This window comes from Monodon monoceros, unplaced genomic scaffold (genome assembly GCF_005190385.1).
Source record: "Monodon monoceros isolate NGI ecotype Baffin Bay Population unplaced genomic scaffold, NGI_Narwhal_1 Super_Scaffold_11, whole genome shotgun sequence".
Taxonomy (NCBI): Eukaryota; Metazoa; Chordata; class Mammalia; order Artiodactyla; family Monodontidae; genus Monodon; species Monodon monoceros.
Genome location: NW_021703767.1, coordinates 4405870 through 4420807, shown reverse-complemented (window position 1 = coordinate 4420807; position 14938 = coordinate 4405870). Strand labels below are relative to the sequence as shown.

At 47.2% G+C, this 14938-nt stretch overlaps 1 protein-coding gene across 1 annotated transcript in view; it reads left to right on the top strand.

Moving 5' to 3' along the window:
- Positions 1-6: 6 nt before the first annotated feature.
- The window catches only part of BACE2 (beta-secretase 2), an 86502-nt gene continuing 71570 nt past the window's right edge, over positions 7-14938 (top strand). Inside the window, exon 1 of the mRNA XM_029215526.1 lies at positions 7-310. Coding sequence (XP_029071359.1) covers positions 11-310 — 300 coding nt within the window. The 5' untranslated portion in view covers positions 7-10. The remainder of the gene's footprint in view (positions 311-14938) is intronic.

Genomic DNA, 14938 nt, shown 5'->3' with positions numbered 1-14938 from the left:
CGCCGCGGGCATGGGCGCGCTGGCCCGGGCGCTGCTGCTGCCGCTGCTGGCCCAGTGGCTGCTGCGCGCGGCCCCGGCGCCGGCCCCCGCGCCCTTCACGCTGCCTCTCCGGGTGGCATCGGCCAGCAGCCGCGGGGCGGCGCCCACCCCTGGGCCCGGACCCCCCGCCGAGCCCCGCGCGGACGGCCTGGCGCTCGCCCTGGAGCCCGCCGGGGGTGCAGCCAACTTCTTGGCCATGGTGGATAACCTGCAGGGGGACTCTGGCCGCGGCTACTACCTGGAGATGCTGATCGGGACGCCCCCGCAGAAGGTAGGTCGGTGCGCGCTCGCCAGCCCGCTCGGACCGGGCGCCCTGCAGCCGGGGGGCTCTTGGGGGCGCCCAGCTGTGCCTCCACGCAGCTTAGCGTCGCCCCCAAAACAGCAGCTGTCCCCGAAGAGCAGATCTTGGGGACGCAGAGGGGCTCCGGGCCCGGAGCCGGGGCGCGCGCACTCGGGACGCGGAGCGGTAGCAATCCTGCCCCGGGCGCAGCCGGAGGTGTGTGCAAGCGCTTCAGAACTTGTTAAGCTCTCCCTCTCCGTGTGGCTGCGAGGCGAGAGACCTGTAACTTCCCTCTAATGGGATTACCTTCTGGCGAGCGACACGTCTTTTCAGCGAGGAGACCTTGCGGTGGGCCCAGGGAGCGATGCTGCTGTTACCGGGGGAATCACTTAGCGTTAATATTCCCGCCCCCTACCCCCGCGCTGTCTCATCGCTAAGGAGGCTCGTGGACGGCCTCCAAAGGCGCAGTACCCTTTCAAAGGGATTCTTGCTTTATCTCAGCTCAGAGCAACCCTGTCCAAGGAGACTCGCTCGCTGGCTGCCCGCGGAGGGAGCAGCGTTTCCCCGGCTCCACTTTCCTCTCTCGGGGTTGGCTGGTCAGCTTCCTCTGGGCTGGCCCTGCTGCTTAGCCCCTCTGCGCCGATCAAAGAGTCTACACACGTGTGGGGAACGTGTTAAATGCAGTAAAGGGACTGGGAAAAAAAAATGCGATGAGCCAGGCTTCCGGGTACCAAGAGGTCTCCCAGTGACAAAATAGAAATAAAATCAAACAGCGATCATAATATCCTCATTTTCAATTATTAGCACTTTTTGTAGCAAGAAACAAATGTGCCCAGGCCCGGTCATCTTAAGAAAAACAAAATCCCAGGAGTTGGTTTGGCCCCCTCCTCCTTCCTTCGAAACTACCTAATCTGTGAGTTGAAGTCAAGTTTTTCTTATCCATTGAATACAGTGTCTGAAGATACTTTATTTTTAACATTGTCATTTGGGTTTTAATTCAGCCATGATTCCCCCATAAATAGCACATACTCATGACTTTGGTGTAATTCTAATTAAATTATTCAAGACTTTCTTAAGAGGAAAGACATGCCATGCTAATCTCTTTAAAAAAAGAAACTCTACTGAATAACTTCTATACTTGTTTAATTAGTTTAAAAAAGAAAAGCCTTCAAAAATGTATTTCGGCTCAAAACTTTGATTCTAGTTGCCTTTCATCTAAGCGCTGTCTTTGGCATCTCCTCGGGTGGATGGTGGCTGGAGAGCAGGGGGAGGGCCGGGGGGGGGGCTGTGGAGAGTCAGCTGAGGAAGCTTAACTCGACAAGAGGTTGGAGCTGGTAAAAGCCACCACGTGAGAACACGCGCTGGTGGTGAGAACCTGGTACATTTCACTTTTCCCAAGATTTCATGAGATAGCGTGAACCTCTTTTTGTGGCCCAAGGATAATCTTTTGGAACAGGCCTTAAATCATTCACCACTTGGGAAATGTGTGCCTTGATGTTTTAAGTGGAAGGGAATTCTCTCAACTAAAGTAAAGTAAATTTGGGCAGTTTGGGTCCTCACGCCTGTCTTCCTCCAGAGAGGAGGGGAAGGGAAAAAAGCATCTAGAAGAACGAGAAAATATTTCTCTTGGGCTTGCAAAAAAACAAACAAAACAACTTTTCTAAATAATAGTTTGTCTTTATTAATTAATCCAATGACCTTTACTCTAAAATAATGAAGTTTAATGAATTAACAAGAACGTATTAAGTATCTTATGCTGATATCTTTACCTTGGCCAAGGAAATAGCTCATTCAAGGTTAGTTCTCAGTTACACATTCGCATGTTTCCAGGGAGGGCTGTTTTAAACAATCCAGGTTTAATTTTTACATTTGATGGGAAGTGAGATATTCTGTGCCTCCTTCTTGGCCTGATTTAGTAATAACCTGCTTTATAGCAGAATTCACGTGTGCGCTTTCCAAATGCCTACTGCAAACTCTTAGGTGTTAATGACGAGTGCATCAGGATTCATTTCTTGCCTACCTCCCCCTGAAACATCTCCGACCACCAGTCAGGTATTTGCAGCAGGCAAGAGGGGGCAGCCATGGGGGGACTTCTGAACTTGAAGGAAGTTTTTTCCTGCTCTGTTAATCGCCAAGAGTCACGCATATGTTCTCTGCCAATTCTCTGAAGCCTAAAATAAAACTTGCTTAGGTGGAGAGAAAAATGGAATTGTACATTCAAGCAGTAAATAATCAAGAATTTTTTGAAAATTAAATAATAGTCATAGCTAGTGTGGAGGACGCCCCTCGTGGCTAGCACTGTGCCGTGTGCCTAATGTACCACTGTAGGAAATCCTCACAACAGCTCCAAGTTCTTACCCTGATACAGGGGATGGGACAGCTGAGACTTGGAGAGGTTGAATGACTTTCCCAGGGCAACGGGACAAGGAAAAAGGAAAGCACCAGAAGTTGAACCCAGGCAGCTGGACCCCAGAACCCAAGTTGTCGATGACCTGGCAGATACCTGGTCCCTTCCCTTCCTCCCTTCCGACTTCTTTTCTTTGGTTTTTGGCCTCCTGTCACCCTTTTCAGCCAGAGATCCCTGAACCGTACACCCCAAGGTATTAGGAACTTAACACGTGACACAAACTGGACTCTCCCAGTCCCTGCCGTTCCCTCCATCGAGTCCCCTTCCTTGCAGGCAAAGCTCAAGGCTCAGCACCATGAGTAATTGGATCCAGGTGTGCATAGGAGCGACCATGTGGGAAGGTTCGACAGGAACCAGAGCCCCACCATCCCTGCTCTCCCATGGGAAAGGCAACTGTTGGAAATGTGCTCATTCCCTGAATGCTTTAATCAAGAACAGGGGTCCCTCATTCTGCCTGACACCCTTCAAGACATCACAGTCATGCGCCCGGAGGGCCGTGTGTGAGCAGCCTCACGTTGGCATGGAGATGAGTGCCGAGGCTCTGACACCGTTATGTGACTTCTCTCTAACAGTGGAGAGCCAGCTGCTGCTTGAACCGTGTCATTTGGTCTTACTACTAATAATAATGGTGTTCTAAAGTGATTATAATTACAACAATTTCCATTATTTTTTTTTTTAAAAAGACTTCCACGCTAACACAATAAATCCAACTGAAGAAACTGAAGGTCCGAGGCTATATACCTGGTAATGGCTTCAAAAAGTCTTTTGGGGTTTCTGTTGAGAGATTTTCTGTCATCTCCACTAATAGAGATAAAACAGCAAAATGCGTCTCGGATTTAAACATTGGAATGTATGTGAAGAGCTGACGAGTTACGTGGGGGGCTCACGTTTTAATCATGGCATGTGGGCTTACTTACCTCTTAGTACACAGTTAATCTGGAAGATTTTGGATTGAAGGTATGTATCTGTCGTATACAATTTAAAAGTTTGTCCTTTTCAGAATAAGCCACCCAGTGTCCTCAAATTACATTAAGCTCACTGCAGGGGAGGCTGAAAAAGGGTCAGCAAGAAGAAATTTGATGGAAAAAATTGAGACGGTAAACGACTAAGGACAATGAAGAAAGAATGGACCACTGGGATGGAAAGAGCCAGAAAGTCAAAGCTCGGTTCCCACCAGCTCCTTTCGGGGGAAAGATGCCCTTCCTGAGCTTTGGAGCAATAATTCAACATCAAAGGCTTTATTATGGAGGACTGTGAAAGGCCAAACCAAGGAATCCGCTCCAAACAACTTGGAGAGACAGAGTCTGAGAAATCGTTAACAGCTGTGTATTAATAGCTAACCTTGATTTCAGGCTTATTGGGTTCTGGACACGTTGCTAAGCATTTTGCCTGGATCACTTCATTTTCTCTTCACAACAGCATGTACCTGCTGAAGTACGTACGGTTATTTGACTTGGTTTTCAGATGGGGAAACTGAGGCTCAGAGAGGCCAAGTCATTTGTCCCAAGTCACACTGATGAGTGCCTGAGCGGGCTTATCCATCAGGTCTGCCCCAGTCCACAGTCTAAGCACTTCACCGCTCTGCACGCTGCTATTTGAGTCGCAGTGACTTTTTTTCTTAAAGAACCATCTTTATTTATCTGTGAATGACTTGGAGGTAGTGGGAAGCGTCCTGGACCCACTGCAGGGGCCCAGATCCTAGTGGCATTACATACTTGACAATGGGCAGGTGGCAACCTCCCCATGCTTCCTTTTCCCCATTGGTTGAAGATCTTTTAAGTTCTTCTTAGTTCCCTGCAGCTGCTGTAATAAATGACCACAAACTAGGTGACTTAAAACAATAGAAACATACTCTCTCACAGTTCTGGAGGCCAGGAGTCCAAAGTCAAGGTGTCTGTGCAGCTGCGCTCCCTCCGAAGGCTCTCGGGGAGGATCCTTCCTGCTTCTTCCAGCTTCTCGTGGCTGCAGGCAGTCCTTGGTGTTCCCTGGCTCGTGGCTGCATCCTTCCCATCTCTTCCTCTGTCTTCCTGTAACATTCTCCCCCCAACCTCATGTTTCTATGTCCAAATTTGCCGCCTGTTATGAGGACACCAGCCTTTCGATGAGGGCCCATCGTGATCCATTCTGACCTCGTCGTGGCTTGATACATCTATCAAGATGGGAACGGGGGTTTAGGGCTTCAGCATCCCTTTTTTTGGCGGGGTTCGGGGGACACAATTAACCCATAACAAGTTCATCCTAAGTTTATCATTCTGTGGATTTTTTTTCTTTCATTCTATCCCATCTTTGAATTGCCGATAATTTTAATTTGGAATTCAAGTATAATTTTCATCAAAGGCAGCAGCACATGGTGGTTTTGGTGTTGTGTCGACACAGAGTCTGTGACAAGATACTGTGCTGGGAACAGGGCGGGGGGAGGGGGGCGGGGAGGGGAGGGTTTGGGTTATTTTCTGTATTTCGGTATCAGTTTCCTCGCTAGAGAGTAATCGCTTAAATTTTTTAAATGTCTTTTGTCGTGTTGCACTAATTCTAGGATTGCTGTAATTATTGCATAACCTGGGAAAAGCCCACTTAGACAAGCTCAGATCACTGGTATTTAAATACTGATGACTCACAAATACTCATGTTGAAAGCTGTGTTTCATGTTTTAAAGACTTTGTAAGGCATCTGTCACCCCTTTTCAATGGAATCTGTTTGATATGAAATCCACTCCTTTTCCCCTCAAGCATCTCCAGCATTTTCTAGACTCTTCTGCCTGACTTCCTTTGTTGTCGGCAGGTGGCTTGACCTCCTCTGGGCTTCCTGTTTCCTCCTAGAATGATTGCTGACCCCGTTCTAACTAAGACCAAAAGGCAAAGGTCGAGGTGAGCCACGGCGAGAGGGATTTCTCCTCCACGGTGGGCTGGGTCAGGCCTGAGGAGAGGAATTCAGAGGCGGCATTTTCCCTTCCTCGGGGTGTGGGACAGCACGCCCTGGGGTTTATTTTATATCCCAGACACTGAATGGAACAGGTCAAGCCTGGATTCAGGGTCCACCTGGGCTGAGGATGGGGTTGGTGGCTGCGGACTCTCGCCCCAGCCCCAGGCAGAGGGCAGCAGGGGTAGGCGTTGGGTCCCGTCTGATGCTGAGAAAGGTGCTTCTCCCTGGAGCCTAAGAGCCTCCTTTTAGGACTAACAATGGGCTTTCTGCTTACACTTGGCTCCCCTGCCATCTGTCACAGGTTCCTCCTTTGCACTCACTCTGTTCTCCTTGCCCAGCCCAGGCTGAATGTTGACAGTGGACCTCATTGTTTGTTAGTGACAACGGATACCACCTGGAAAACAGAACCCACCTGTGAGGCAGGTGGACGGCCCACCTCGGCTTCTGTGCCTCGTGCATGGATACTGAGGGGTATGGTGTGAGTTAGGGTGTGTGTCCCATATTCTGGGCCAGTTTCCCAGGCTGTGGAGAATGCGTGTGTGATGCCTGGTTGGACTGGCTGTCATGTGGCCCCCCTTCATCCTCTCCTGGACTATTTGCTTTTTTTGCCTATCGCTACTCAATCAAAAAGTCGCTTTTTTGCTCTTGGAATTCTCGAAGAGGTATAGAGACTCTTGGAGAGCCGACATCACCACAGGAAGGAAACAAAACACGTAGGTTTGTTTCTGAGTGAATGCTTGCTACCCCGCACAGGTCTCAGGTTGGACGTTTCCTAGTTTTATTATACGGCGCACCATATACCAGTACCTAGAAACACACAGTCTCAGCCCTGCCATTTTAGAAAGATGAAGAGGACTGTCTGCGGTGTAAAGGGTGATGCCTTGGGCCGGCCTCATCGCGCCCATGAGCCATAAAGGGCAGTGGAAAACCTCTCCCTCCATTTCCCACTAGACTGAGGACACAGGGGAGGAGGGTTTACACCTGGCCCTCCTAAGGAGACTGCGCACCTCCAGCCCTCCCCAGCCCAGTGCTGGATAAATGCACTTCTTGGCAGTGGGCTGAGAACGACTTCAGTTTGTCTGCCCTGCAAACCCCCTGCCAGAAACCCAAGAGAACCACCCACAAGGCAGCCCCCTCAGAAGGGGGCACTGTGGGGAAAAAGGGTGGAAAGCACGGAATCAAAAAGTTTTCCAGGTAGCCTAGGGAGGGCGGGATAATCAGGTCTGACCCCGTTTCAGGGCAGGATACATTGCCAGAAGGGAAGCTGCTGCTTGGTGAAGGTGGGTGTGGACTCCAAGCCCCCACACATCGAGCTGCCTCCTGGGGAAATTCATTAGCTTTTCCCAATCAGACAGGCCACCAAGGAGCAGGCAGGTCTTCGCGTTTGTCACAGCCTTTGGGAATTAGGCGTTCCTGCTGCTCATCCCAGATGGGCTGCTTGCCAGATATTGATGTGGACGAGCAAGTTCTTCAGCCTTTCGGGGCCTCAGTTTCCTCGTCTGTAAACAGGGGATTTCACCGGGTAACCTGAGACGCTTCCTAGAAGCTCTGACACTCAGTGATTATAATCCATTTTGTTGGGGAGAGCTTCCGATAGCCCTAATTTTCAACAGCTGCCTGCAGGTGCATCCCCCGGGGGTCTATTAAGATGCAGAATCTGGTTCAGGCCCTGGGGAGCCGGGGGAGGCTGGATGCTGCTGGCTCCAAGGGCAGAACTGGAGTCCTTGCTCCGCCAGCCAGGGGGCTGCAGGGAGGACTAAGCACGCCTTGTAGGGTTGGTTACAAATACAGATTCCCAAGACCCAGGCCAGACTGACAGGGTGAGAGAGCCTGCACCAGGGCCTGAGAATCTGCATTTTATCACGTCTCTCAACTCCGTCCGCCACTTAAGCAACAAGCCTGGCCCCATCCCTTGGACACTATTTGGAGGGCACGAAGAAGCCAGAGTCTCCTCTGCTGGGTGGTTTCCTGAACGGAATTGGTAGGTTCTTTCATCTTCCTAAAGGCTGTTGTCTGATTAAGTGTTAACTCTGCCCATTTAGGAAATCTCTACCCGTATCAGACTGGGTTCCGGAAGCTTCCTTGCACTTGGCAGGTTGGAAAGGTGGAGTGCGCATTCTCCAGAGCAAGAGCTCTAGGGCCGTGCTGTTCAAAGTCTCTGTGCTGACTGGGTCCTGTTTAAATTTCCAGTCTGTCCCGATCAGTCCATTGTAAATCAATGAAAATGAATTACTTGGAAAAGGAAAGTTTAAAAGACATACACGTACAAGAGCCGTATTTTAAATGATTAGATTCAGCGGACATCCCGTGTTCTGCACTGGAAAGTTTGCTTGCGCTCAGAGTTTCCAGGGCTTCCTCCCCCACCCTGTGGTTACCTTATTGCTGACACGTAACCATTTGTTTGTGGATGGGCGCCACCAGCAGGGCCTTCATGGAGTACAAGTTAGAAGTTGTTACAGATGGTTCCACTTACATTTGTTTTGCCACCTCCTGTCTTTAGCGGGACAGTGGTCATTTTCACTAAAGCAAAAAGGAAATGTGAGTGTTGGGTTCTCTCGGCTTTTAGCCCTCTCAGGAGGGGGTGGGTATAGAGCTTTATCCTAGGGGTAGCAAGTAAGTCTAACTCAGTGGTTCCCGATCCAGGGAAATTGTATTCTCCAGGTTACATTGGGCTCTCTCTGGAGACGTTCTTGGTGTCACAGTTTGGGTGGTACCACTGGCATCTGGTGGCTGGAGGCCAGGGATGCTGCTTGACATCCTACAATGCACAGGACAGAGCCCCTCACCCAACAGAAGATTACCTGTTCCCAAATGTCAGCAGTACCAGGGATCTGAAATCCTGCCCAGAGCAGGGAGGGAGGCTGTCCGTCAGAAGCATCTGTGTGGGCACCAGTGGGGAGTGGCAGCAGGCTCACACCTGTGGGTCTCCGGATCTTTGCAATCCTGTCTTGTTCCAGTGCCGTGGTTCTCCTTGCCAGATGCAGAAAGGCACTTCTAACTCGAGTGATTGGGGATTAAAGAGGTGAAAGAATTTTGAACTAGACTCAAAGGATGAGCATGCTTTATTCCTTCATTCTGTGTATTTATTAAGCACCTGCTGTATGCCAGGCCCTATCCTAAGCCCAGGGATGCAACAGTCAACTAGACAAAGATGGCCCTTGCTTTTCTAGAACCTGCGTGCTTGTTGGGAAGACAGATTGTAAAGCAAGTAAACAGAATTTTTGATGGGTACCGAGAGACCGTACAGCCTGGTGATGGGCGTGGGTAAAGACCCCTTTAGAAAGGGGGACCCGTGTTCCAGGATGAAGCCAGGCAGCAAAGCCTGTACCAGGAGGGCAGACAGCACCAGCACAGTGGGCCAGGGGGAGCCGCTCCGACATGCCCGGCCTTTGGAGCTGCTCCTTATTCATCTGTTTTAAAATTGTGCTTTGAGCTTCGATGTTATTAGAACCAAGGCCTTGCAAAGTATGAAAACGTTATGCTACATGCTTCTAGGTCACGTGTGTGCAGGGTGTGAGGAGTTGGGGGAGGGGAGTTAAGTATGGTTGTCAGGGAGAGTTTCTGAATAAGGAAGGAAAGTTAAACTCGGGGTGCCAGGGGCGGTGGGGTGCAGAAGGCCACTTAGACTTGTGTCTTGGTTTGGGTTTCCCCAGAGACAGACTGAGATGAGCATGTGAGTTGGACAGTTCACTTGGAAGGGGATGGGGCAGTGAAGGGAGGGGAAGTGTGGGTGAGGAAAAGGTTGCAGGCGTGGGCAGTAGGCTCAGTCCCCTGGGATCTCTGAGAGGGAATGTCACTTAGACTCAGCTGTCCCAGCTGAAGGGCAAAGGAGCTGGACATTTATCATCCACTCCGGTTGGTCCTGGGTGAGGGCTAATGGGGGCAGGTTTGTGGTCCTGCAGCTGCAGGCAAGAGAAGCTGGCAGGCAGAGTCCCAGGAGACTTTAGGGTCAGGGGCACAGAATTATCGGCATCGGTACAATGTACTGCGGCCACGGCATCCCTCCTGCCTGGAGCCATGGCTGGCCCAGGCTGGGCTAATATTTGAGGAATAAAAGAATGATTACTCTCTACCGCTGAATGTATTTGAGAGCATCGTTTTGGCCCACGAGTCACAAAGCAGTTTTAAAGCTCTGCTTTAAAATCCTAACTTCCTGGAGTGTTCTAGAATCTAACTCATGAAAGCCTCTGTGAGTCAGTCCGGAGCGAGCGCCTCATTGCTGCGTGTACTTTGAACTTCTTTCTGGAAAAGGAGGATGTGATGTGTAAGCACTGGGAGAAAATGGTTGGGGGGCAAAGAGAGATTTCGTTTGAGGTTAAAAACAACCACAAAACCTCCTTTGAAAATCCAATGCTCTGAACATAAGGATTTTCAAAACCTTTTGAGTGGCTGGCGCCTTGTGATGTAGAAGAGCAGGGATGTAGAGGACACAAAACTGCCAAGTTCCTGATCCGGACACACTGACGTGTCATCTAATCCATAACCACGTTCACCCAAGTGTAGCTCCCATGTGTGCGTAAGAATTTACTACCTAATAGTTTGCTTAGAGTCTCCATAACATCGATTCTTCGGTATACACAAATTTCAAAAATATGTAAAAGGTTTTTTGTTGTCCTTTGATCAGTAAGTGTGTGTACATTTTGGCTCATTTACCCTGTAGGATGTGGGTGACTTCCATTTCCCCACCTCCTTGGTTGCTTCACCCAAATAGGAGATGCTGCAGTGCCCATTCGGGCCGGGCTGGTGGTCGGGGTGGAGTCCTCACCTTCCTCTCCACGTCTGAGCAGGTACTTCACTTGGAGCCTGCTCATCTCTGTGTCTTCGAACGCACGCCTTGTTGTCCTGGGTTTATGAACCGTGAGGCTGGCTGGAGAACTGGGAAATCCCAGTATTTTGTGTTCAGACTTCTGGGGAGGCAGGGACCTGCTGAAACTCAAATCCGAGTTCATGCCCCAGCCCAGCTTCACCAGAGCTCTGTGGGGGGGTCCTGGGGGTCAGCACAGCCAGTGGTCACTGGTGCCCTCTTCCCGTTTCCTGCTGGTCCTTCAGTCAGCACCACCTCCGATCCCCACCCAAGGGTGAGTGGAGACACAGGAGCCGGGCAGTCCCAGCTCCTCTGGCCAACAGCACCTTGATGTATCCCTCAGAGATGTTTTTCTTTATTATTGAAGTATAGTTGATTTACAATACTGAATTAGTTTCAGGTGTACAGCATAGTGATTCAGTATTTTTATAGATTACACTCCGTTAAAAGTTACTACAAGAGAATGGCTATAATTCCCAGTGCTGTACAATATATCCTGTTGCTTATCTATTTTGTTCATAGTAGTTTGTATCTCTTAATCCCCTAGCCCGATCTTGCCCCTCCCCCTTTCCTCTCTCCAACTGTATATGCGCTTACTACATCTTCTTTATCCATTACTATTGATGGACAGTTGGCTTGCTTCCATATCTTGGCTATTGTAAATAGGGCTGCTATGAACATTGGGGTGCATGTGTTTTCTTATTCTTTGGCTATATACTCAGGAGTGGAATGGCTGGATCATATGGCAATTCTATTTTTAGTTTTCTGCGGAACCTCCATACTGTTTTCCATAGTGACTTCACCAATTTACATTTCCACCAACAGTGCAGGAGGGTTTCCTTTTCTCCTCATCCTCACCGGTGTTTGTTATTTGTAGACTTTTTGATAATGGCTATTCTAGCAGATATGAGTTGATATCTCATTGTGGTTTTGATTTGTGTTTCTCTGGTGATTAATGATGTTGAGCATCTTTTCATGTGCCTATTGGCCATCTACATCACTTCTATGGAAAAATTTCTATTCAAGCCTTCTTCCAATTTTTTGGTTGGGTTGGTTTTTTTCATATTGTGTTGTATGAGCTGTTTATATATTTTGGATATTATCCATTGTCAGTCATATCATTTGCAAACATTTTCTCCCATTCCAAGGGTTGTCTTTTCATTTTCTCAGTGGTTTCCTTTGCTGTGCAAAAGCTTTTAAGTTTAATTAGGCCCCATTTGTTTACTTTTTTGCCTTAGGAAACAGAGCCAAAAGAATATTGCTACAATTTATGTCAAAGAGTGTTTTGCCTGTGTTCTCTTCTAGGAGTTTTATGGTTTTAGGTCTTACATTTACATCTTTAAACGATTTTGACTTTATTTTTGTATATGGTAGGAGAAAATGTTCTAATTTCATTGTTTTACATGTAGCTGTCCAGTTTTCCCAACACCACTTGTTAAAGAGGCTGTCTTTTTTCCATTGTATTTTCTTGCCTCCTTTGTTATAGATTAATTGACCATAGGTGTGTGGGTTTATTTCTGGCTCTCTATTCTGTTCCATTGATCTATGTGTCTGTTTTTGTGTCAGTACCATGCTGTTTTTATTCCTGTAGCTTTGTAGTATAGTCTGAAGTCTGGGAGGGTGATACCTCCAGCTTTGTTCTTCTTTCTCAGGATTGCTTTGGCAGTTCAGGGTCTTTTCTGGTTCCATATGAATTTTAGGATTATTTGTCCTAGTTCTGTGAAAAATGCCATGGGTGTTTTGATGGAGATTGCATTACATCTGTAGATTGCTTTGGGTAGTATGGCCATTTTAACAATATTAATTCTTCCACTCCAAGAGTACAAGATATCTTTACATTTCTTAGTATTGTCTTCAGTTTCTTTCATCAATATTTATAGTTTTCAGAGTACTAAGCCTGAAGGTAAGGTTAAGTTTGTTCCTAGGTATTTTATTCTTTTTGATGTGATTTTAAAACTTTCTCTTTCTGATAGTTCATTATTACTATATAGAAGAGCAACAGATAACCAAATATTAATCTTGTATACTGCAACTTTGCTGAATTCATTTATTAGTTCTAATAGTTTTTTGGTGGAGACTTTAGGGTTTTCTATGTAGAGTACCCTCAGTCTTGAAGCTATTTTTACATTGTCATCTGCCGTGATGCTGTTGATAAGCCCAGCGCCATTGTGATTTCTGATTTTTGTCTATGAACTGTATATGAACTATACATGAGATATTGTAAATGTGTTATTATTAGACCTGGTATTCTGAAACTTCATGATGATGTCTTTTTTTTTTTTTTTTTATGCTGGATGCTTGGTGAGTCTTTTCAGTCTCGAATTTCAAGACATTCAGTTCTGAGAAATTTTTTAGTAACTGTTCTCTCCTTTGGACCTCCTATTATCCAGATGCTGGGGCCATCCTGTGTGGTCTCTCCTATTTCCCATCTCTTCGTCTTTTGGTTCTACTTTCCATATTCATTTCTGCTATCTTAATTCCAATTTTCAAGAACACTTCTGAATGTTTCTCTTTTGATTGTGCCTTATTCTTGTTTCAAAGTTGCATACCTTCTATTACTCTGAGAAAATTATGATTTTTTTTTGAAGTTTTCTTTCAGCTTCCTGCCTTATATTCTGAATTCCTTTCCTCAGGGTGTTTGTCATGGTCTCTGCGTCTGACCTAGAGGCTTTTCTCAAACAGTGGTGATTGTAGCTGTCTTTTTTTATTTAAAAGAGAAACATTACAAGGCTGATTGGAAGTTCAAGGCTGTGTGTACACAGGGTATGGAGTATGTTCTCATTATGTGTGTCCATGTCTAGTTTTTGAAACACGGCAATGGTAATGATTCTGTTACCTGACCTGTGACAGATATTTTCAGTTGAGTGATCAAACTAAAACACTTTCCCCAGTCTCTTCTCTCCAGCCTGAATCTGTTCACTGGAGCATCCTTTGCAACTAAGGACACAGCTGTGGACAATGGGATCTAAATGGGCTCTCCTGAGGGATTTCGGGGAAAGTGCATGTTTTCCTGATAAAGGTGGCAGGTGTGGCTGGGATTATAATTTCTCCTGCCTCCTGTGTTTGATGCAAATGCAACGCCTTCCACAGGGGCAACCAACTTCTGACCTTGAACAATAGGTCAGGGGGAACAGCAGAGATCTGACACTGACTTTCCCTGAGATGTTTATCTAATACCAACTTTCTCAAGAGACTTCTTGATATGGAGAAAAATAAACCCCTACTTGTTTGGGCTACTCTAAACCTATAGTTTTCTGTTTACTTGCAGCCAAAAGCATTCCAAATGATGCATCATCATATCTTTGGGGGGGAAATAATAGCTTAATAATAATTAAAAAATAGTTTAGGGCAATTTGTCCTTCTTTTCCTCTCCTTGAACTCTCCAAAGAAGAGAAGAACACGTCTAAAAATCTTGTCACTATCGTCTTTGTTGTTATGGACAAATAAGCTGTTATGGACAAGGTGCTTATTTCCAGTGATCAAGGTGTGTCCCTGTTACAGCAATCTAGGCTCTGGTCGCCACAGAAGGAACCCCACCAGAGAGGACCACCAGGGGGAGTTTGTATGGGGTATAGACCAGAGATCAGCCAGCTAAGGCCTGTGGGCCACGTCTGCCGGTCTCCTTAATAAGGTTTTATTGGAACACAGCCATATGATTTGTTCACATGTCATCTGGGGCTGCTTTCATGCTGCAGTGACGGAGTTGAGTGCATGAGACAGACACCATTTGCCAAGGTCTAAGATCCTGACCATCTGGCTTTATACGAAAAAGTTGGCTGACCCCTGGGTTGGACTGTCAGGTGCTAGAGACTAAGGAGGGAGTAGTAAGGGCCAACTGACTAGCAGTGGTTTCTGCCCACTGCAGGAAGCTGCAGGTGGGAGCCATCCGTGGTGGGGATGGGAAGGAAGAGACATTGGTTCTAAGGAGCCCCCTGCATGTAGACATCAGCCACATCCAGAATCTACCAGCCATGAAGTCAGATAACAAAGTTCCCGCCTCTTACCTTTCCACTCCCCCTTGTTTCAGTCCTGGAGAAATCTGGGGCATCATTGTGATCGAGGTGGGGAAATAGAAATAAATCCAACCACACCTCCCCTTGCCCTCTGTCTCTCTGAGCCTCAGGCGGGCCCATTATATTGGATGCCAGAAAGAAGCTTTGACGTTAAACAGGACGGGACTTATAATACCTAAAAATAAATTTATTGCCACAAAGCTGTTAGAAAAATATAGCTTTGGCCAAGATTTCATTAAAGCAGGGGGAAGAGCAATTTACAGAGCTTGTTTGAAGGCATTTGTATGACAAGAGAAATTTCTATTAAAATATTATCCCATCCTACAGAGACTATGGAGGGGGAGTTTAGAAATGTCTGGGCAAATCCATATGTGTTTAGCCTTTGGCTCAGAAAGCCACTCCTAGGAATTTACAGGAAAGTTACATTGGGCAAAAGTATGAAAAGTAATTCACAAGGCTATTCTTTGGAGTCTTAC